We start from the raw sequence: 24757 nt of genomic DNA, 5'->3' as shown, positions 1-24757 counted from the left end.
TTTTTTATTCACTAGATTTGCAATTGACGGCTAAGAGTTTATTTCCTTTGTAGTTGAGTTAAATTTGGGTTATGTAGGACTCCAACACTCAATTTTTCCTGATCACAACATGACTAGGTGAAAACTACATAAGATTATTGTGCCTGATATAACTCCAACGAGTGTTAACTGTAAATATAGTATAGTTAGGAACACAAAAAAAAATGTGTTGGAGGCCTTAGAAACACATGAATTTCGTTTCCCTCACTCCTGGATGCATGCAGGACAGAAAGAAATAAAGAAGACAAGGAAAATAAAAATAACTATGGAGTAAAAATCCAGTGCACCATGCACCTGGGCACATGATATCGCTTATGAAGTTAAACCCATGCCGATTCATATTAGATAGCGATCAATAGAGAGAATAAGCTAAATGATTTTGACTTTACCTTTTTTATCTTGAAAATTGCATTGTGTAGTAGCTAGCACTCCTGTGAATGATCGTACTGTTGTGTCCCGTGATGGTTTCTATTTTCCTCCTATGCTGCCAGTCAGCTTTGCAGTCGTGTTCACAAATGCGGTAATTCACTACGGGAAAGCTTCAAATTGCCGAGTGTATTTTTTTTTTGCCGAGTGTTTTTTTCGAGCACTCGGCAAACAAGCTCTTCGCCGAGTGCCAAGCTAAAAATACTCGGCAAAAAAAATATACTCGGCAAAACGGGGCTTTGCCGAGTGTCAAATAAAAAACACTCGGCAAACTACCCTCTTTGCCGAGTGTCAAAAAAGACACTCGGCAAAGAGGGGGGTTTGCCGAGTGTTTTTTTTGACACTCGGCAAAAAAATAATTTTTTTTCTCTTTTCACCTTGAAATTTTTTCTACTCCCCACATACAACACGTGGTACTCCATGTTAAAATTTGGTATATTTTTAGATTTATTTGCTATATTTATTTAATTAATTGCATTTCAAGGAAATTTTTGGTATAAGTCAAATTTGAACTGCAAGTGATTCAAATTATGGAACAAAATGAGTAGAAAAATGATATTCATGTTATTTGGCTCAATTTGAGACCTGACCTATGAAATGAAAAGAAATTTCGAACATCTTGTTCAGGAAACACGACAATGAACGTGTGGCGGTAGTATTTTGAAATTGTAAAAAAAACAAGCAAAGTCTGAAAATCATGAGATTTGTCATGATGTGATGATATAATACGTGGAGGCTGTGGAAAAAAATTGAGAAGGTTTTGCACATTTCATCATTTACGATGATTACAAACTGAAGCATCTCAAAAGAATAATAGTAACTTTGAGAAGGATTCGATAAAATTTAGAGTTGAAGTGACGGTCGAGTTCGGTTTGACTACAAAACTTTTTGTATAGTCAATAGAGAACATATATTGTTTCGTGTAAAAATTTGGTATTTTTTTGAAACTGTGAGATTTTTTTAATTTTTTTTTAAAAAAACTTTGCCGAGTGTCCTAATGTGGACACTCGGCAAAGAAACCCTTTACCGAGTGTCCACACCGGACACTCGGCGAATTTTTTTTTTCCAAACCGCGCGGGCGTCCTTATCCCTCCCGGCCCCCTCGATCCCGCACTCGACCTCACCTCTTCCTCTCCCCCACCTCTTCCTCTCTCCCTGCCGCCGCCTCCCGCCGCTCGGCGCCCCCCGCTGCCGCCCGGCGCCCGCCGCCCCCCGCCGCCGCCCGGCGCCCGGCCCCCAGCCCCGCCGCTCGACGCCCGGCCCCCGCCCCCGCCGCTCGACGCCTTCTTCCCCTCCGGATCCGGCCTCTCCTTCCCCGGCTCCCTCCCCTCCGGCCGGATCCGCGCCCCCTTCTTCCCCTCCGGCGCGAATCCGGCGGCCCCCTGCTCTCTCCCCTCCGGATCTGGCGCGGATCCGGCAGCGGGCGAGGCGGCGTGGTGGCGGGAGGCAGCTCGGGTGGCGGCGGGGAGGTGGCCTGGCGGGAAGCAGCTCGGGTGGCGGCGGGGAGGGTGCCTGGCGGGAAGAAGCTCAGGTGGCGGCGGGATGGAGCAACGGCGGCGCACTCCAAGGCGGGCAGCGCACTCCAAGGTGGATGGAGTGGCGGCGGCGCACTCCAAGGCGGGCGGAGCAGGCGGTGGTGGCGGCGGTGGAGCAGCCGGAGCTGGTGGCCCGGGCGTGGTGGCGACGGTCGAGCAGCTGGAACTGCCGTGGATGGCCTGGGCGTGGTGGCGGCGTCGCAATGGTTGAGATGGCGGCGGCGGCGGCGGCCAGCTGGAGCTGCCCCCGGTGGCCGGGGTATGTTTTTTTTATTTTTTCTGAAAATATTGTTTGCCGAGTGTTTTGTGCCACTCGGCACACCCTTTGCCGAGTGCCCGACCAAAGACACTCGGCAAAGTTAACTTTGCCGAGTAAAACTTTGCCGTGTGCTCGTCGCCGAGTGTTACACTCGGCAAACACGTTGCCGAGTGTTTTTAGGGTTTCGCCGAGTGACTGGGGCACTCAGCAATTTGTAGCTTTCCCGTAGTGATTGCTGGTCGGCAGATAACTTGGGTATGATTTTTTGCTTGGCTATCCTCTGCCTCATGTTCGCTTGCCTGCGCAGGTTGCCTGCTTTGTAGCACGCATTAGCTAGCTTGACATCCGGCTACTGAGAAGAGCAAAAACAAAGAGATGGGCATAACATAAAGTTCTCTAATTTTTCACAAGAAAGATGCAGCGAGAATAGACCTGCATTCCAACAGACAAAATGGCTTTAAGCACCAGCAAGTTCACATAACACCACTACACCAGTACCATCGCACAGATAAAGGACTTATCCAAACTAACAAGTCCTCCGAGTTCCAGCGCCTCCAAAACTTCTGCCAACAAACAAGATTACATGTTTAAGACAACCAACAAGATCCTCCAAATCTTCCACCCTAGAAAGAATTCAGGTTTCAAATACCTAACACGAGTTCAAGGATTTCAAAAGGTCATTCAGAGTTTCCAAAACTTTTACTCCATCAAAAGTTGTAGAAGAAGTACTCGGGGGGTGCTGGGGCCTCAACCCCATAGTCCATCAGAACCTTCTCACGAAGGGCCATCGCTGCCGCCAGCAGCCGGTCATGCAGTTTCCAGTACCGCTTCGTCTCAAAAAGGAAGACACCCGAAGTCATCATTACGTCAGCACGAGCATGTAGAAGGCTCCGAACCCTTTCGACCCCACCATACATCATGGACACTCGAGCAAGATCAGCATCTATGGTGGCGTTGCCAGTGGGTGGAGCAGGGTTTACTGGAACAAGAGCAAACTGCAAATGCAAATAGCAGTAAGTAAGATGGAGACAACTCAGATCAGTAATAGAGCTGGAGAAAGATGACTAGGTATCAAGGCTCCTAGGCCCACCCACATCAGGAAATAAAATGAAATAATATGTTTTAGAAATACTAGTTAATCTACAGTCAGATTATTTTTTCCAACTATCCTATTGACAAACTGATGAAAAGAAAAAACAATGAATGCTACCTCTCTCAAAATCAGTGTTTTTCTACACGTTAAACGCTAGACAGTCACTCATCCTCCTTTTTGGCATTTAAACAGTTCGATGAAAACATAAGGTTTAAACAAGTTGCACTGCAGCAGAAAAGTGCAGAGGCAAGTCCCGGATCACGTTGCCGGCCGCCGGTGTCGGGTGTGCATGTCAACACGGCGATCGGACGAAGCGACGACGCCTGGCCAAAATAAAGTCGTACGTGCATGATCATCACCGATCACCTGCTATCTACTACGGACTACGGCAAAGTCCAAACCAACGTACTAGTATGTACTCCAAATACGTAGCCCCGGCGTTGCACCGACGAGGGGCCTGACCGCTTAGTAACTACTCCGCGCGGCTTGCACGCTGCATGCATGGGGCATGCACCGCCTCCGCCACGACTACAACCAACCAAGCCACTCATCAGGCCATCACGGAGTTCATGTCTTTCCAACCCGGTTCAGCTACACTATAAATTAAATCAGGCCACACCGGCGGCAAGGGATCCTCCACACCCTTAAAGCATCAGGTGCTAACCCCCACCGTGTCATACTGTCATCGCTCATCATCTCAAACAAATACGGACTCGTAAACAAGCATCAATACAATGGACGCATCTCCAACAATTTCTTGTACACCCTCTTCCGAGTATATTCCTGTAGTGACAAGTGACATTATATTGAGCGAGGAGCGTCAAGGCCCCGAATCGAGCTCGACTGCTCGAGCACGGTCGGAGTCGGTCCACGCTTTGGTTCCGGCGCGCGCGCAGAGCTGCGGGACATGAATGGTTGACCTGCCGGGTCCAGCTTTTTTATTTGACTCCACACGAGTCGCGTTGGCATTCTTTCTCTCTCTCCTTAATTTTTGACTTTTCCACGCACGTCGACGTCGCAGCAGAGACGCCGGGGAAGGAAGGGAGGACCCGGTGTTGGATCACTCGATGGCAGGGAACGAAGGCAGCCACGACTCACATTTGCTCCCATGCAGGTTGAATCACTCGCTAGGCCATGCGTATAGCATGCCGCGCCGTCCCTCAACTATTGCCTGTTACTACTGAAGTACAAGTGAACTGAGTCATGCAACTCATTACCTGTTACAAGTTCTTGTTCCTGACCTGCCGGTGAAAAATGACCAACAGAGAGTTTTAGCCCTTTTTCCGCAGCTTCTTGAAGTAGATGAAGGACGACGTGCATGCATTTTACATGTTGGATCTGACGAGCCATGCATGACAGCTGAATAACCGGTATACATGCATAACTACTAGACTGACAGACACTCAGAATGGATGGTGTGCATGAATAGCCTTTGACACTGCCTGCTGGGTGCCTCCTTGCAGCCTAGCTAGCAATCGCGGAGCCATGGATCTGAAACGGATGTGGCCACCAATGCAATTTGCAGGTCATTGTTACAATACTTCAAAATCGGTAAATCAAATGTACCTTTCTGTGATCCATCATTCGAAGTGCCTAGTCGACTCCGGCCGGCATGGACCGCCTCCGCAAACCTGTGCAAGCGTTGAAGAGCGGCCTGGCACGGAGGAGCTAGAGGCTAGAGCGAGCTGAGGAGCGGCCTGGCTCGGAGGAGCTACACGCGTCAGAGTCTATTTCTTTGACTTTTCCACGCTGCATGCGTGGGCATGGGCGCGAGCGCGACTCCTCTTTCCATCCCGGTTAAACCAGGAGATCAGGCGGGCCCACCAGCAGCAAGGGCGGCTCCCCCACATCACTGCAATAACTTGAAGCATCACGTGCTAGCCGGCCACCATTACCATCTCCAACAAATACTCGTACACAAGCATCAACAAATACTTTTTATTTGAGGAGATGCCTGTACTTCGTGCGAGCCTGTGCAGTGTGCACCGTTGAGGAGCGGCGGCGCGCGCGGCGGAGAGACGAGAGAGGCAGAGCGCTGCGGTAGCGATGGACATGCATGGTATGGTTGCAAGCCTTTGACTCCACACGTACATGATCTTCCTTCATTCTCTTCCCTGCAGACACGGCTCGGGATCACTCTCTCGACGGCAGATAACCAAAGGCTGCTATGCACGGCTTGTCTTTGCTCGATGCAGATTCAATCACTCGCTACAGAGTAGCTCTGTCTGCAGCTTATGAACGAAGGCTGCTATGTCAAAGAAGGTTCAGGAGGGGCCGACGGGCCGGAGCACACAGCTAGCCCTGATAGCCAGGCCTTTTTATCTGCTTGGTTCTGACGGGTGGTGGTGTGAGAAACTGAGAACTATGAACTTTGAGTTTGTTTATTTGGGACTTTGGTTGCTCAAGAACCTTTAGAGCAACTCCAACAAATCCCTTTTTCTATTTTTATTTTTCAGCTATAAAGGAGATTGAGAGGTAAAAAAAATGCTCCAACATATTCCCTTCTATCCCCTTTCTTTTATCTCAATCCCCTTTATCTTCCTCTTTCGATGAGGATTTGCTCCTCCTCCCTTTCCTTCCTCTTTCCTCCGCCCCACGATCTCAAGGCCACCAAGCATTCCTGGCCGCCCGATGTCATCGCCATGCATGCCCCGCGTGCCACTCGCTTGCCTGCCTGTGAGCTCGCCAGCGGGCCCTGCTTTGGCCACCGCCATGGGCGCTCACCTGCGGGCACCGCACGACGCGCCGCCACTACCCCTACCCGGCGCCCTAGACTTCACCCGTGCGCGGCTAATCGGAGGGCCGCTTTGGGTGCCCAGTGCTCGTGCACCCTTGCGGGCCGGCCGACACGCCCTGCCCTAGTCGCCACGGCGCGCCATACACCAACCCTACCCAGGCTGCTGTCTTGCGCTCGCCACTCGCACCAAGCGAGAAGGAAGGGTGCAAGAAGGAAGAAAGGAGAAGGTAAGTAAGAAGAAGAAAAAAAAAGAAAAAAATTATTATGTCACTGACATGTGGGTTCCATGTGTAAGAGAAGTTGGAAAGAGGAAAGGGAAAATGAGATCTGCTGCAACAACTCTACCTAGTACTTTGGAATTTTGAAAGGTAATTCTCTTATATGGAGATAAAAGGGAAATGGCCAATCTATGGGAGTTGCTTTTGCGGGAGTTTAAGAACAGTTTTCGAAATTTCGTCGCATACACACCCTCTTATCCACCGTTGTCACAGCTTATCTTAACTTCATTGCTTGACCGCTGTTGCTGCGAAGACCTTGAGGCTATCCGCACCATTGAGCAGTAAGCAGGCCTGTACGTGAAATGTGGAGGTTGAGTAGCTGCAGCGCAGGTCTCTATATGAATCTGTATGCCACCGTTCCCTACAGGGATACTGCAAACCCAGCGTCTGCGCGTTCCGACGCTATCCTCTCTCTCCAGCCCAATCTCTCTCCCACACCCGCTGCTGCTGGCGCCGCACACGGGACCCCACGCCCACTCGTCGCTCAGCACGTGGATTTGCAGATGGGCATAGAGATCTCTGCGCGACAGCATTCCGTGGATAGAAATCTGCACAACGTGTGGACCTCACGGTTTTGCGGATGGGCGTACCGCTCACGCGGTGCTGATAGCCTGAGTCCGTCAAACTTACCAGTTTGCACACGTGCAGGTAGCAGCACCGTGACTAGCCACTAGTGAGTCTGATTCCCTTCAACAGGTAACTTCTTGGGCCTTACATCATTGGTTTCTTGGGCCACTTCAGTCACTGCCGAAATCCAGCAGCGCGGCCCGCTCTGATCGTCTGAAGCCTACATTGCTTCTGGGCTCTGGCCCAGGTTTGAGGAATGATTCAGTCTCTCAAAAAAAAAAAAAAGCAGACGGGGTAATGTTTTCAATAATGCTTCAGCAAACTGTGTATCGGAAAAAACAAGCCAACTGATGGGAGTGAGAACAAGAACATCACAGGAAGCTCGAGAGAATGCGAAGGACCAACGATCACTTGCAAACCAATTCCTTTTTCCTGTCAGATCAAGCAAAGACCCGGATCCTCCTCCACGTGAGAACCCATCCCGCACCACGTGCATTGCTTATTGCTCAAGAAGAAAGAGATTAGGGAAGGGATTATATAAAGATGAAGGAATTCTACTACCCGGCTTTCCCTCGAGGAACTACAACATGATCAGGCAGGCGTCAGGCCGGCACATCTGACGTGAGCTGCCGCACCGGGTCACCGACTGGCCGACGTTGCAGAAAAAGAACCAATGCTTTTCTTATCATTTGGTATCCGGGAAAAGTCTCTGTGCTCTGCGTTGCGTCCACCGCTGTTTGTAACGGCTTCAACAAGGTGTAAAGTCCAGAGTTCAAAGGTGTCAAAACGTTGAAAAGTTTTTTGAGGTCGTACCAGCATTAGTATCAATTTAGCAGAAAATATGTAATGAAACCCCTTCGGCTACCCTATACATGGAATCATTTTTTTCTCTCTCCAGGATTTGATTTTTGTGGTATTTTGCAGCAGATTTTAACGGAACAGAAACTCCATTGCATTTCTCTAAAATCATTTAAACCATCAATGAAATAAAAGGAAATGGTTAATATTATATTCCTTTAGCCAGAAAAATCTTGCATATCAAGGATACTGCATAATGATTCTTAAATACATGAATGGGTTATTGGTAATTACATTTCTAAGTTTCTCATAAAATAAGAGAAGCAGGTGAAGGTTTTATCTCGCGTTCTTCTGTTGGAAAGCTAGAACATTTTGTCTTAGGAGTATTAGCATGATAATAGTGATTACGAAAGTGATAGTAACTGATCAACTACATCTAATTTCCAAAAATCTTATCAAGTGCCGTTCTCTTTCATGCAAATGCTACATGTACAACAGGTATCCTAAAACTTCAATATGAATCATGTAGGTGCAGCCACGATTCACTAGGTTGTTGGGAGTTAGGGGGCTGATCATTTTCTTTGACAAAATAACTTTGTAAAATTGTCTATTAAGTAGTAAGTCTATGTGATGAAAAATAAGTTATGCAAGTCCTTAAATTCCTTTTTGTCTTATTCTTATGTTGACAACTAATTTCATAGACCAGTTTTAAATGTAGGATTAGCCGAATAGGGAATGGCTGGTTGATAGTTTTTCAACATCTAACTACTTCATGCTCATGATTACTTCTATAACTACAAAGTTTGTTACTCAAGCTTTAGTGCTGAAGATGAGTATTCATTAAAAATTCAATTTTGTAGCTACAATTGTTTTCCCTTTTCAACCAGATAGTGAAATATAAATACACAAATAGATTTGCTGCCCATAAATGCGAAAGTGTAAACATCGTTGTGAAAATAAAGATAAAAAATATTCAAGAAAATATTGAATATTACACAATATATGAAGCATCGAGCCGAAACATGCTCATGTTGATCCCATTGTTGATCTTAGTTCCGTTCTATCATGACCCTTGATGTAGGATCCTATGGGATCATACATGCTCATGATCCTACTATTAAATTTTACTAACATCTAAGTTATTGTAATATCTATGCTTAATTATGTTTTATGGATTTCATTTTACATATTTTACTCTCTACATCGTATGGCGTGTCATGTTTTGTAATGTTATTATGAATATTTTCATGTTTCCTAATGTTATTATGAATACTTTGACCCTTTTAAATGATTTAAAATATGGTTAAATAATGTTAAATATTACATTAAATTCAAATTGAATGGATTATGTGGACTTAATAAGTATACATAATTTAATAACTCTATCAAAGCGGCATTATAGACTTCTATCTTCATAATATGATTAATGTTATACTTCAAATATATCTTCTTTTCTAGAATCTGACGGAATCATGATTCTACAATCTAATGCTGTCAAAGATCCCGATCCTAACATGGCCTGTGTGCTCATATGCTTAACCTTAATTTAAAGATATGAAAAATGTCAAATATTCGGTGAATCTCCGCCTTTATGATTGAGAATTCTCAAAATAACCCGCGCATCATGACCTTTCAGTCTTTCACGAACTTTGGAAATATGCCACATTGAAAGCATTCACATGTCACGTTAGCAACCTAACCCGCACCGTGCGACGTGCCGGTGTCCCCGTTGCAAAATAAACTCACACCCGCAGGCCACAGCTTGCGCGCAATTTAAAACCCCCTCCGGCTCTAACTGCTCGTTGTCTCTATTAAAAAGTAGACCAAAGTACACATCAATATATGATTTGAGATTATCTATTTATGACATTATTAATGTAGAAAATATTAACTTAGGGTACTTAAGGTATATTGCATGATGTGTGTCATCATAAAGCAACCAGAATACCGATTTCCATACTATACACATTGTTCAAACTAGTGATTCAATTAAACACATGATACATATGCAGCTGTGGTGCAAAGTGAAGAAAATATGAACATGGAGAAAAAGGTATAATGTATACCTGGAGTAATTGCTAATTAAAGTCTATTAAAACTAGATAAACAATAAGTACATATTCTTATAAGTATTGTGATATAATAATTAACAGAGAGAGCAATGTAAGTAACTTTTAGTATTAGCTACAGGCTCTCACTAGAGAAGTGATCTTTGGTATAGGCTCTAAACGCTACCCTTTAGTACTGGTTTGGCAATCGGTATCGCTGTGTTAGTACTAAAGAGGATCCCTTTAGTACTAGTCATCCACCCGGTACTAAAGGGCCAAATTAGTACTAGTTGGTAACACTAACCGGTACTAAATAGTTTCGCACACACGCACAACATCATAAGTCGCAAGTCACGTGATTTTCATGCGTAATATGCGTGCGTGAGATTCGAACCCGCGACCTCAAACCTCACGCGAACCTTCCTTACCATCTCACCGACACAACACATGTGATGGACTAAGAGATATTTTTTCTTTTTAAAGTAACATTTTAGTACCAAGTGGTGTTATGACCTAATACTAAAAGTCCTTATAGTTTTAGTACCGGGTCATAGCACCACGATTAGTACCGGTGGTGTTATGATCCAGTACTAAAAGGCCTCTAGGGCTACTAAATTTGGACCCGGTAGCATTAGTTCCAGGTTGAAATGTGGCCAGTACTAAGGTGTGAGATGAGAGATCATTTTTCTATGAATTTATAATTGTTATTTTATAATTCTATGTTTCTTAAAAGTATTAGCCCATATGGAATCTTGGTCCATTCTAACTATCACCGTCCAACGGATAAGGTCTTCGCGAGAAGAAAATAGAAATTAGAATCAATCGAGAAGGACCCAGATTATTACGTATTATTCCTCTACACTTGAGCCTTGGCAGCATTGTCCTGTCGTCATCAAGCTCTGGCAGTATATAATTATTTTGATAGTAACTAGAGTCAACGTGTAGTCAGCCGTTTTTGCACGGCCACCCATATATTGCTCACCCACAAGCTGGAGATCAGAATTGTCTTCCTGTATACACATTTACTGATGCACATACATGCACATTGGTATTAAACGGCTACAACTACAATAAGTCTCGGCAAGAACAAAGTTGAAATCGAAAATGGCGCCAACGACATTGGTATTACTCGGGCTCCTGTGCCTCAGCGCTGTAATAACATGCAGCGGCGGCGGCGGCACCGCTAGCGCCACAGGAGTCCGCATGAAGCTCACCCACGTCAACGCCAAGGGGAGCTACACCACGGAGGAGCGCGTGCAGCGTGCCGTCGCTGTCACACAGCAGCGCCTGGCTTCCATGCGTGCAAGCGGCGGCGGCGGCGTGAGTGCGCCCGTGCACTGGGCCACCCGGCAGTACATCGCGGAGTACCTGATCGGCGACCCGCCGCAGCGCGTGGAGGCACTCATCGACACCGGCAGCGACCTCATCTGGACGCAGTCCACGGCATGCCTCCGGAAGTCATGCGAGCGGCAGGACCTGCCCTACTTCAACGCATCGGCCTCCGGCAGCTTCGCGCCCGTGCTGTGCAGGGACAGGGCTTGCGCGGCCAACAGCGTGCACTTCTGCGCCCTGGACGGCAGCTGCACGTTCCGGGTCTTATACGGCGCCGGCAGCGTCATCGGCTTCCTCGGCACCGACGCCTTTGCGTTCCAGTCCGGCGTGGCGACGCTCGCCTTCGGGTGCGTGAGCTTCTCGCGGCTCACGCAGGGGGCGCTCCGCGGCGCGTCGAGCCTTATCGGGCTCGGCCGCGGACGCCTGTCGCTTGTCTCCCAGACGGGCGCCACCAAGTTCTCCTACTGCCTCACGCCCTACTTCCACAACAACGGCGCGTCGAGCCTCCTGTTCGTCGGCGCCGCGGCGAGCCTGAGCGGCGGCGGCGGCCCCGTGACGTCCATGCCGTTCGCGGAGAACCCCAAGGACTACCCCTACAGCCTGTTCTACTACCTCCCTTTGGTGGGGATCACCGTCGGCAAGACCAAGCTGCCCATCCAGAGCTCGGTGTTCGATCTCCGGCGCCTTGACCAGGGGTTCTGGGCGGGCGGGGTCATCATCGACTCCGGCAGCCCCTTCACATCGCTCGTCGAAGACGCGTACAAGCCGCTAACCGACGAGCTTGCCCGGCAGCTGAACGGCAGCCTCGTGCCACCTCCGGGGGGAGATGGCGGTGGGATGGCGCTGTGTGTGGCACGGGGCGACTTGGACAGCTTTGTGCCGACGCTCGTGTTCCACTTCAGCGGCGGCGCGGACATGGCCCTGCCTCCGGAGAACTACTGGGCGCCAATAGACAAGTCGACGGCCTGCATGGCTATCTTCGAAGCGTTCGAGATAAGCATTATCGGCAACTTCCAGCAGCAGAACATGCACCTCCTCTTCGACATCGGCAAGGGCCAGCTCTCCTTCCAGACGGCCAACTGCAGCACACTCTGATAGATCAGCAAGTGACAATGATATTCCAAGATATAAACGCATCATCAATGAAATAATTAAGATCAACCGATCTATCTTTATACTCCTCAAAATTTGGTTTACACATGGGGGACCAAACATCACTTTACAATTTACGCTATTATTATATCCTCGCAACCACTGCATGCTAAAAATATTTCGGGGCACAAGCACAATAGTCTTTATAACACTAATGTGGTAAGAGATTACAATTGGTTCTTGGTTCCCTCCTGTCCAAGCACCTTAATGATGTTTTTCGCCGAAGCCTATTGTGTGCGGTCCTTGCTAATAGACTAATAACTATGCTTCTAGCAGTACTTAACCGGTTCCACTTTAGTCGCAAAAAAAAAAAAAACGGTTCCACCTGCCTCGGTTTGTTTGGAAGCCATTTCTCAAGGATTTGATCTAACCTCTTTTCTCTTAATCAAAACGACCTTCAAATCACTTATAAAATTCATGAAACTTTTGTGGTGATAAAACAGATGCAGATGAACCCATTTTGCATGAAAACACATATGCATCGTTTAAACCTTAAAACTAAATTCACCAAACTATATATACTACTTTTGAAGGTTATGTGAATTTTTAGTGCAGAAAAAATTGTGAATTTTTAGTGCAGAAAAAAATACTTTCCACACCTCCGGCACCCAAGCTAGGCGTGCCGCCGCACGCCCGCACCTGCCACAACGTCGGAGCTGCCCGCTCGCCCACCAACCAACCTCCAGCCTGTGATCGCTCGTCCTTGTGTGTTCTTACGTGGGAGTGGAGGAAAACATGGGGGAAATAGAGGAGGAATGTAGGAGGATCAGCGCATGGGAGGATAAGTGAGAGAGAAGGGAGGATGTGTGGGTGGAGAGGATAAGAGAGAGGGGGATCAGATGGTTAAAGGATTATTCCTAATTTTCCAGGGTGCATCATGATGTTTTCCAGTGGTGGTTTAATTTCTAGGAGATGCTCCTTATAAACTGCCTCTAAAAATCGGTCCATCCGCTCCTATTTTAAGGGACGGTTCGCCTCATGACCATTACTAGAAATTCACTTTTTAAAGCTATTTTTAAGGAACAAAACACCCCGGCCTTCATAAAAACAAACCATCCACGTTCACTCCGAACCACCCCAAACAAACATACGTGATCATAGGCCTAGGCGTACATGCCTTCACTCCCCCACCGAGATAGCTTCTTCACTCACTACTGAGGATTCTGCTTTTTAGTACCGGTTCCAAGCACTCTTTAGTACCGATTGTACAGTAGGACTGGGTCAATACTAAAGGGATCCCTTTAGTACTGATTGATAACACTTGTTTTTAGTACTGGTTGGTAACACTTGTTTCGCACCAAAAAACAAAGTCTCGCGTCGTGCGCGATTTGTAGGATTCGAGCCTATGACCTCAAGCCTCACGCGAGCTTTTCTTGACATCCCACCTACGCAGCGCATGTGATGGAGGTAGATATGCTATCCTTTTGAAGTAACCCGTGAAGGGCCTTAAGTACCGGGTCATAACACCACCCGGTACTAAAAGTATCCCTTTAGTACTGGGTGGTGTTAGTACCCGGTACTAAAAGTTCTAGACCTTTTAGTATCAGGTCGTAACACCACCCCGTACTAAAAGACCTTCGGGGGATCTCAAATTTGGACCCGGTACTAATGCTAACATTAGTATCGGGTCAAAATGTGACCGGTACTAAGGGAGTGGATGAAAGGTTATTTTTCTAGTAGTGATTGTTTAAAAGTATCTCAAACAGATCATCCCCATTCCCCGATCCAAGTATCATATTGGTAGAGTTGTTGAAAAATAGTGCTCCGACAAACTCCCTTAATCTTTCCTTTATTTCCAATAACTATTGGACAAACTAATAATTCACCTCAACTCTCCCTCAACTCTCCCCAAATAAAGGAGGAGTTGTGAGAGCATCTCAAGAGTGCCCCAAAAATAGACTTCCAAAAACTGGGGACCTTTCTAAAAAATATTAAGAGCTAAAAAGTTCCTCTCTCCAACAGTACCTAGAAAAAAGTTGCTAAAAACTTTAAGTGCTAGACATTATCCATTTGTGGGGGCACTCTCTACCGTGAAAAGAAAACCAACGACTTTTTTTTTGAAAAAAGGATATTCGTGTGGGAGAATAAAACTAGCAACGTTTTCGTGGGGAGAAAAATTAAAACGAGTGACTTTTTCACGGGGAGAAAAATAACGACGTGCCACGTCGCCTCTTGTGGAAAAAAAAACGTGGATTGGGAGTGCCGAGAGCCGGTGGAAACATGCGAGCGAGGAAGCCGGGATACGGAGTCGTTGTATGTTTGCGGGATCTTTTGGGAGCTGTTGGAGGTTATTCTTTTTCTCCCTAATTAATTTCTCCCTAATTAAGGTATTAAGGGTAATTTAAGGAAGATTTTAGAGTTGCTTTGACTCTTCTAAAATCAACTCTTCCAATAACAACGAAAGGATATTAGGATGTTTGAAAAAAATTTATTAAATGACTGTTGGAGAAGCTCTACTCCATCTCACCGATGAGATCTCCAGGCCTACTGCTTCTGCCGTGCCCTGCATGTAGTGACCGGCAGGCTTCATCAGAGGACCTCCGAGTGCAGCTCGTCGGCGTGTGAAGGCGTGATGAGTGACCGGCAACGGTGATGTGGACGTTTGCGGAGTGCAATTTTTAGCTGCACTTTACGATGTTCGCAAAGTATTTAGCTGGTTCCGCGGACTAAAATTTAGACTCTATCACGTCAAATATTTAAATATTATTAGGAGAATTAAATATGAGCTAATTATAAAATCAATTGCACAGATGGAGGCTAATTCGCGAGACGAATCTATTAAGCCTAATTAGTTCATGATTTGACAATGTGATGCTACAGTAAATATATGCTAATTATGAATTAATTAGGCTTAATAGATTCGTCTTGTGAATTAGTCTCCATAGTTGCAATTGGTTTTAGAATTAGTCTATGTTTAATACTACTAATTAAAATTAGTATCAAACATTCAATGTAACATGGACTAAACTTTAGGCGGTGTTTGGATAGCAGGGGCTAAATTTTAGCCCTATCACATCGGATGTTCGGATGCTAATTAGGAAGACTGAATATAAGCTAATTATAAAACTAATAGTAGAACCCCTAGGCTAAATCGCGAGACGAATCTATTAAGCCTAATTAATCCATCATTAGCGAATGGTTACTATAGCATCATATTGTCAAATCATGGACTAATTAGGCTTAATAGATTCGTCTCGCGATTTAGCCTAGGGGTTGTGCAATTAGTTTTGTAATTAGCCTATGTTTAATACTACTAATTAGTGTCCAAACATCCGATGTGACAGGGGCTAAAGTTTAGCCCATGCCTCCCAAACACCCCTGGTCCGTGATACACACCCGTAGTTCGGTTTTCCACATCCACGATTCAATTTTTTTAATACACTGGAACTGCTCTAAATAGAGCTATCCAAATTTATTTGATTCCATAATTCGAACTTATCCCTAGCCTCGTACATGCCACTGACTATAACTATGAGCTTCGCCTACTATACTGCGAGAGAGCACTAAGCGAAGGAAACGCGGAGCATTGACTTTGTCAAATGCCCCCACATCACTGACAACCAATAAAATATTAGGAAGCCTGAGAGCACTCCTCTTATATGCAAATAAGACACGTAAAAGATGCAAATATTCATAGAGAAGGAACATAACACCTCTGATCGGCAGGATGGAGCGCGAACGAAGCAGCAGCGGTTTTGACGAGCTTGGTCCTGCCGTTTGGCAGTCTGGTGTTTGAACTGTGAACTTTGAGTTGGATGCACAGCTGGCTCAGGGCTCCAGGGTTCAAAAACGATTTTACATCACCATTTCATCCACAAGCAGTGCGTTGGGTGAGTATTATCAGTTACAGCATCTCACGTCCACACGCCTCCGATGCGGCGATGCCCTGTGGGCTGTGGCTGTGGCACTGTCACGCCTTTGCTAAGGTTATTATCGCCCTTGCCCTTGCAGCGACGACCTTGAGTCCGTCAATCTTGGCAGCTACCGCGGCTTTTCAGCTTTCATCTCCTCAAAGGTACGCCACTGCGGTCACTGTTTGAGCTGGACGAGCTTGTTGCGGCATGTCCATCGCTTTTAATCCAAGAGCTCTGCGGTCACTGTTCAGCGAATCGAACAGAAATTTTTCTGCGCGGATGTGTAAGCCACATACGATGCTGACAAAATTCAACTCGTGGAATGGTACCGCTACAAGATTCTTGTCTCCATAATCATTTTGGTTCTTTCTAGTGAAGTAGTAGTGATTGTGGATTTGATCTGTTCACTGGTTTTCCTAGCCAACTAACGCCGCCGGTCAAGTAAACCTGTAACTGTAAGTATTCGATCTGGATCAGATTTATGGAGGCCGTGCTTCTCACGATTTTGCTAAGAATGCTAACGGTGGGTATTGTACGAATTATAGATCAGGATATCTGGTGATTGAAAGTTTGAAACCCAATTCAGTTATATGGCCAAAAGCACTTTCTCTTCGAGGATTTTGATTGAAGTGGCTGCTCTTAGTATGCATTACGGAAGGTATATATGTTTATGGTAAACTGCGAATAGTTTCCACTGTCTTACATTACCATGAATTACTAAAGAAGCCAATGTCTTTATTGACCGACGATCTTTATTTACGAGATTCGATAGAAATATCGCAACTTAGCAAACTGAGCATACTGCAACTAGTTAGCTTTTACATGGTGGAACTTGCTCACTTAAGGTTTGAGTCTATACCTCAAATAAATATCCATGTTCATATTAATTTTTTCAATCCTCGTGTTGGGGCGCCTTAGGATGCCAAGGCTAGGAACCCCTTCGTATAAAAAAGATTGAATTAGTGGTTCGATGACCTATTCGCGACATCTAACGGTTTTTTTTAAAGGTGTATGCCTTATTTCCAATGTTCTCAGACGCCGTTGTAAAGTTTAGAGAGTTATATGTAATATTTTACCTCATCAATGGAATAAATATAAATAGTTATGTGCTCCTCCCTCTAAATAGAGCCTAGAGCTTTGGGGGAGAGTGCCTATTTGATTATATGATTTCTCTCTCTTACGGTTTGTTTCCCTCGTCTGTTCGGGGTCTTTGATCCCAGCACTTTGTACTAAGATCTGTTGACCACGGTGTATCATTCCACGATGAATTATGCAAACTTACTTTTATGGTTGAGTTAGTACATGCATTGTCCATAAGCTTATCCAACTCATATAATAGCACATTGCTCGAAGCATCCTACTCCAACAACCTCTCTTTAATTAATAAAATATGGAACACACCTTCTTGTTATAAGCTATCTCTTGAAAAACTGCACTTTCTCTCCTCGAACTCTCTCTTCTCACCTTCTCTCTTCCTCATAACACTGGTAGAGAATTGGCCTTTAGTCCCGGTTGGTAGGGTGCATCCCCGAAAATCCATCTGGGATAAACCAACCGGGACAAAAGGGGGGTCTTTAGTCCCGGGTCTTTTAACCGGGAGTAAAGGTCCCCCTTTAGTCCCGGTTGGTGACACCAACCGGGACTAAAGGGCCTACCACGCCAGGCGCGGGACAGGCCCTTTAGTCCCGGTTGGTAAAAGCAACCGGGACTAAAGGGTTACCCTTTAGTCCCGGCTGGATTCCAACCGGGACTAAATGGCGCCCTGCATGGCACTGCCTGGCGCCTGAATTTTTCATGCATGCATCACGTATGTAGTACCACGGCCCTTTTGTTAACCTTTAGTAGTTGAGATTTTTTTAGAACAAAATCAACTAGTATTTAAACTAATGGGATTTGTAATTATACAATTACTATATATATACACAATTCTTATACACAATTCATATACACAATTCAACTAGTACAAATCGATCATAATTAGCGCGCATTATATATACAAATAAATCAAAGTATCTATCTACAATCTTCCCGTCATGGTGTTGCTGGTCGGAGTGTCTAATTGTCATCCATCGTAATAAAATTCTCCTTTTGGATCTACCACCTCGTCCATTAGGAATCCAATGAGACCTTCACATATTGCCGCTACTCTTTCTTCCTTCAAGAGTCCTTGTTGAATATTTAACATCTATAATTTGGAAATTTGTGAATGTTACACGAACAAATACATATAAGGAGCTAGAAAATAATTAACTAGTAATAGTTTTATTTTACGTACTTTAAAGTTGTGCGGCGTCATCTTCAGTCCCTTGGGTCCCATAAAACTGTGCATGTGCTCACAGATATAGTAGCCACATAGATTATTCCCGGGTTCCTATCTTAAGCACTTCAGTGCGGAAAAAAAATAAGTTACGAAATATTCTTGTTATACAATGTAATAAATGTGCAGACTTCATACGTACCGGGAAGTCTGTGTTCCATGTAAGTTTTTCTTTGAATGGACCTTTGTGTGTCCTTATGAATTATTTCCATACGCTGCGGATTAGAATAATGAATGATATAGTGTAACAGGGATAAAATTTAGGAAACAAACTTTTGCATAGAGATAAAGGTCCAGAATTATTACAAGCCTAGCATGTCTTGCACTTCTTGGTACTCCACCGGATCTTTCCTCAACGAATCGAAGACAGTGACGTGGCTTCTTTCAGGCTCAATTATAATAAGGATCTAGTGGAAGCTGCGTGCGTAAAATGTTCATGCATATTAGAGCTAACTAACATGTAGAGATAAGGAAAAAGACATCGAAAGTACACGGTATACACACACTTACTTGAAGTTGTATGGAAGTAGTATGAAATCCTTGAATGTTTGTTTGTCTAGGAAATTGTATACTTCCACCAAGGTTTTTTCCAGCACTAATTGTATCTGTTGTTGGTTAACTACAGATGGATCCATGAAGCCTATATGTAGGTACGCCTCTCGGCGGCATGTCTGAATTAGCATCCTACATGAAATGGAAGACGAAGTTAGTACGGTGACGCACGCCAAAATTTACATGTAGAGATAAACGGGCACTTACAGAACCCAAGCGCTGATCAGAGAGACGTCCAGGGCATCATGATGGTACACTTCGTATATATCCTTGAAGTCTAGCCATAGCACTTTCTCCCCTTCGTCGTGAAAATCTATCGGTTTTACCTTCAGGCCGAGCATCTCCCTCGAGTCGGCGGATGCCATCATGTACCATTGATGGAATGCGTACATCTTTGTTGATAGCTTTCGTACCAATAAAGGCTTTACTAGAGGTTTGCCTAGCTCATAAGGCCATCTCGGCTCAGGGGGCGGTGCAGTTGGCGTCTCAACTTGCCCTATGCATTCATCAAGTCCCAGACCTGTTTCTTCCATGAACTTCAATACATTTGCTTGTTGATCCAAGGGCATTGCTTTTACCCGTTGAGCATCTTTTTTTGATAAATGGCTGAGGTCGTGGATAGGACCGCTGGAAGATGACTTTCCTTTCCTTTTATCCTTTTCATCAGCCTTTACTAAAGCCCGTTCATAGTTTGATAAGAGTGGTATCCTTTTCTTGGCTCCTTCTTCCATCCTGATAAAAAAGTTTAAATCTCTTCGACTTACTGGCGGTGGCTCCATCTCCCTTGCTTTTTTGTCTTTGGCTTGTTTCTTGAACCACTCACTGGCCTCTCGTTGGATTTCTTCCCACTGTTCCGCATGAGACATTGCCTCCCAGCGTTCCTTGCGAGTCACTTCAGGCTCCTTTGTTTTCTTCTTTCTCTGTCTTTGCTTGGGAGGCGGTGCTCGTGACTTCTTTAGTGGTGGTGCAGGTTCCTTCAAGGGGGCCGCTCTTGGTGCCGGCGACGGTGATCGGGGAGGGGTGTTGTTATTGTCGTCATCGCTCCCAGCACCAGGATGTGGTGGAGATGGAGACCTTGATACAGATGGAAGGGACGGTCCTGGAGCAGGAGATGACGGTCTCGAGGTATGAGGAGAAGGTCGCTGCTGGGGATCTACGGGGAGCGGTCTTGAGCTCTGAGGAGATGGCTCCGTGCCGGGAATAATGATGTAGCGTTTTCGCCATAGAATGATCCCATGAAGCGCATCTGACAATGTCTTTTCCCCGTCGCCTCCCGGGAGGTCGAGCTCTAGACCTTCATATTGGCTATCAACTATTTGCTCTACGCGGACGCTGGCGTAGCCAGGTGGAATCTCCATGCCATGACTGCTCTGCCCCGCCAGGGTTGCTAACACACTCCCGTACGCTACCTGTACATATAGCAGAAGTAAACAAGTTAAACTCCAATCTCGAGGCCTGGATCAATTGACAAGATTGCATAAATATTATGTATAAGTATACCTTAATAGTGAGGTTGCCGACCGGTGCATGCAGCTCACATGAGGTCCGTTGCGTGATGGCATCCACGGGGAACCGTTGCTCCTCCACGGGTAACCTGGCGTCTGCGCATCGGGGACCCCTGTAGAAGCACAACTGCTCAAGAGGCGTTGAGAAGGGCTGGCGGTGTTAGGATTCGACAATGCTCCAGATTGGGCCAACTCCGCAACTGCGTGGGCCACTCGATGATTGATTTCATTCATCATTCTTTGTTCTTGTGCCTGCACTTTAGATTCTAGCATCTGCCGCCAGCTCTCCTCGATCTGTTCCTTTCTTCGCTTCCGGCTTCTGTACGAGGCGCTGTCACCTCGGAAAGCAAACTTCCACGGAACCACCCCAAACCCTCGGCAACGTCCTGGGTGCTCTGGATTACCGAGGGCCAATATGAGCTCATCATTTTCTCAGTCCACCTTCAACCTCCCAGCCTTAGAATCTTCAATGTTCTTCACAAGATGTTCGGCCTTCTCACGTATTGTGTCATTAAAAATCAACGTCCCATCCTCTTGGCTCAGGGAGCCTCCATGAGCGTAGTACCAATTTTTTGATCGTTCGGGCCATTCAATAGTTGCAGGTACGATTCCCCGTTCGATCAGATCTTGTTCCATCTTCCTCCACTTGGGAATTGCTGAGCCATACCCACCTCGCCCCAGATGATGATGGTAGCCCTTCTGACTAGCATTTGTTGTGTTGGTCATGATCTTTTTCACACCGTCTTGACTCCTCTTATATTCAACAAATGCATCCCAGTGGTCCCTCAACTTTGGCCACGCATTGAAGTCTGGAGTTCGGTCCTTCTTAATGTAGTAGGTATCCAGCATCTTCTTGAATGTCTGGAATTGTGTAGCCATCTTCTTAAGCGTCCACGCTTTCACATCCTTCTCAATATATCCTTCGGGGAATGTGAAATGTCTCTTGACGTCTTCCCACAGCATATTCTTTTCTATCTTCGGGAGGGCGTACGGATTAGTGCTTCTACCCTTCCATTCTCTGATGCTGATAGGCACGTTGTCTCGGACGATTGCCCCGATCTGACTCACGTACTTCTTTGCTACTTTCTCGGGAGCAACCGACCTGCCCTCTCCTGTCACTTCCGTGATGACAAGCCTCCCTTCCATCACCTTTGTACGACCTCGGGTCTTCTGCCCTTGCGTCGATCCGGAGGGCTAACAGTTCAAGATTCGTTAATTAGTACGTAGTAGTAACGGTGGCGTGAAACAATACAAGAATCGTTATATATACCTCGCCGGAACCTTCCGGCCACGGCAAGGTGTTGCTGGGGCTGTTGCTCTTCATTCCCATCGGCGGACATGTTGAGGAACATGTCTGCCTGGGTGCCCTCTTCATCCGTGTACGATAGTGGAAGGTTGTCACCACTACCATCGCCAGTGATTATCTGCTCCATGATATACCTTGCGGTCTCATCGTCTACCATTTCAACTATTGATTGAAACATACATGGAATCATACATGACAGTCATAGAAATCGCCTTACTTATATGTATATAATGAAATCATAAAATAACATGAATCCTACAAAGTTCGGAATATTTATACAAATTTCTACAAATTAGTAGTACTTTGTGACAAATTTCTAGCAATAACATGAATTTTTACAAATTTCTAGAAATAACATGAATTTTTACGAATTTCTAGCAATAACATGAATTTGTACGAATTTCTAGCAATAACATGAATTTGTACGAATTTCTAGCAATAACATGAATTTGCGAAGGCCGGGGCGGCGGGCGGAGGCGGGGACGGAACCACAGGCAGTGCCTAGGTTGTGACGGCGGCGGTCAGGGCGGCGGTACGGCGGAGGCGGGGATGGAACCACGGGCGGTGCCTACTAGGTTGTGACGGCGGCGGTCAGGGCGGCGGGACGGCGGAGGCGGGGACGGAACCACGACGAAACACGATTCATTTCTAACCTAAGAGCGACGAACCTAATTACTACTAATTTACACTAATTTGATTTTTAAACACATATACAAAAATCTAACTTAAAAAATCTAACTTAAAAATCTAACTTAAAAATCTAACTTAAAAATCTAACTTAAAAAAAATCTAACTTAAAAATCTAACTTAAACACATATACAAAAATCTAACTTAATTTTCTAACTTAAAAAAAAGGCCCTTGCTGACGCAAGCCGGTGGGCTTGCATCAGCAAGGCGGTACTCCCGGCGCCAGTGCCGGCCGGCGCGGCGGACCTCGCGCGTGCGGTCATCGACGGTGGCCGGGGCGACGAGGTGGCCGGGTCGGCGGGACGGCGGCGGCCGGGGCGGCGAGGACGGCGGCCGAGGCGACGACGGAGCCAAGGCGCGCGGGACAGCGGGACGACGGAGGCGGGACGGCGACGAGGGGCGACGAGGATGGAGGCCGCGACGAGGCCCGCGATGGAGCTCTGGTGGCCGGCGGCGACGAGGTAGGGGCCGGGCGCGACGGACGAGGAGGATCGAAGCGGGCCGGCCGGGGCGATGGAGGAGGAGGATGTCTGGGCGCGGTCGGCGGCGGGACGACGACAGCCGGGGCAATGGGGGACGGCGGCGGCGGCGGCCGGCGAGGGAGGCGGACGGGCAGCGACGGAGCAGAACGCGCGGGACTTGGCGAAAATTTTTCTAAGTGTAACTGGCGTGGGGGTAGAAGGGAGTACAGTGCCTTTTAACCCCCTCCCCTTTTATCGCGGTTCGTAATGGCACCCGGGACTAACGGGCCTTTTGTCCCGGGTCCCATCACCAACCGGGATAAAAGGCCCCGCCAGGTGGGGCTAGGAGCCTACCCTTTTATCCCGGGTGCCACCACCAACCGGGGTAAAAGGGGGGGCCTTTTATCCCGGTTGCAGTTGGCAACCGGGATAAAAGGGTACGTCCAGGTGGGAGACGAAAAGTACCCTTTTATCCCGGTTGCAGTTTGCAGCCAGGATAAAAGGGGGGCCTCTTGTCCCGGTTGCTGTTGGCACCCGCGACAAAAGGTCTTTTTCCTAGTTTTCTTCTCCCGCCTGTTTTTTGGAAATGGATTTTATTTATCTTTTCACTGCATTTCAGGATGAAAAGTTCACATATTTTGTACATCAAACTATGTGGCCTATTCTTTGGATAGCAGGATGCTTGGATCAACTTCAACGGCGAATGGAGGCATGCCATCAAACTGATCATAATCATCTGATTGGTCTATTTTATCCTCGACTCCCACGATTTTTCTTTTACCTAGAAGAACTATGTGGCACTTTGGCTCCCATGTCTCTTCTGGATTCCTCTTGGGTTTGCTACACATGTCCTTCACATAGAACACCTGATGCACATCATTGGCAAGTACGAATGGGTCATCACTGTATCCAGTCTTGCTTAGATCTACTATTGTCATTCCATACTGATCTTTGGTTACGGCAGTTAGCTTCACCCAATTGCAAAGAAATAGAGGGATGTACAGCGGTCCGTATTCGAGTTCCCATATCTCCTGTATGAAACCATAATACGACTCCTTGCTATTATTTCTGTCCATGGCATCTATGCGGACACCACTATTCTGGTTCGTGCTTTTCTGGTCCTGGGCTCTCGTGTAAAATGTGTAACCATTTATCTCATAGCCTTGGAATTTAACGATTGTGCTAGCAGGTCCCCTGGCTAACCAGGCAAGCTGTGGGTGAATCTCAGAGTTACCCATAAGTTGTTGGCGCAACCAGGAGGGAAAAGTTTCCATGTGATGACGGGTAAGCCAAGCATCGGATTTGGTCGGGTTTTTGGAAGCTACCATCTGCCTGTGTTGCTCGATATACGGAGACACAAAGGATGACTGTTGTAGAACAGTGTAGTGTGCCTTGTCGAACAAATCAGTATCATTGCTCAAACTTGATTTCCTTCCAAGGGTGCCCATTCCTCGGAGCCTCCCCTCATGGCGTGAAGTTGGAACCCCAATCGAGTCAATTGAATCAATAAAATCAACACAAAACTCGATCATCTCCTCTGTTCCATATCCCTTTGCGATGCTTCCTTCTGGACGGGCACGATTAAGAACATAGTTTTTTAGGACTGCCATGAACCTCTCGAAAGGCCACATTGTTGGGATACGAGGTAGGCTACACTAGCGCAAATCAAAATTTCTACCGCGTAAAACCAGGAAGAACTGCCGTATAAGGATCACGGGATTACCACTCGACGCACTACTGGTGCGGAAGATGTAGATTTGCGTCGATGCAGTGAAGACGATCAACGTAGTCGTACATAGTCGATCAACAT

At 46.4% G+C, this 24757-nt stretch overlaps 1 protein-coding gene across 1 annotated transcript; it reads left to right on the top strand.

Annotated features, from left to right (window-relative positions):
- Window positions 1–10794: 10794 nt before the first annotated feature.
- On the top strand, window positions 10795–12489 carry LOC117845937 (aspartic proteinase nepenthesin-1). Its single transcript, XM_034727015.2, has one exon. The coding sequence runs from the start codon at window positions 10885–10887 to the stop codon at window positions 12205–12207; it is 1323 nt and encodes a 440-aa protein (XP_034582906.1). The 5' UTR covers window positions 10795–10884; the 3' UTR covers window positions 12208–12489.
- Window positions 12490–24757: the final 12268 nt, after the last annotated feature.

This window comes from Setaria viridis, chromosome 1 (genome assembly GCF_005286985.2).
Source record: "Setaria viridis chromosome 1, Setaria_viridis_v4.0, whole genome shotgun sequence".
Classification (NCBI taxonomy): Eukaryota; Viridiplantae; Streptophyta; class Magnoliopsida; order Poales; family Poaceae; genus Setaria; species Setaria viridis.
Note: the sequence above shows the minus strand (reverse complement) of the source record. Positions and strands in the feature narration are given on the sequence as shown.

Excerpts from the sequence above, each read along its gene's own strand:
- LOC117845937 (XM_034727015.2), top strand. The coding sequence starts at position 10,885 with ATGGCGCCAACGACATTGGTATTACTCGGGCTCCTGTGCCTCAGCGCT.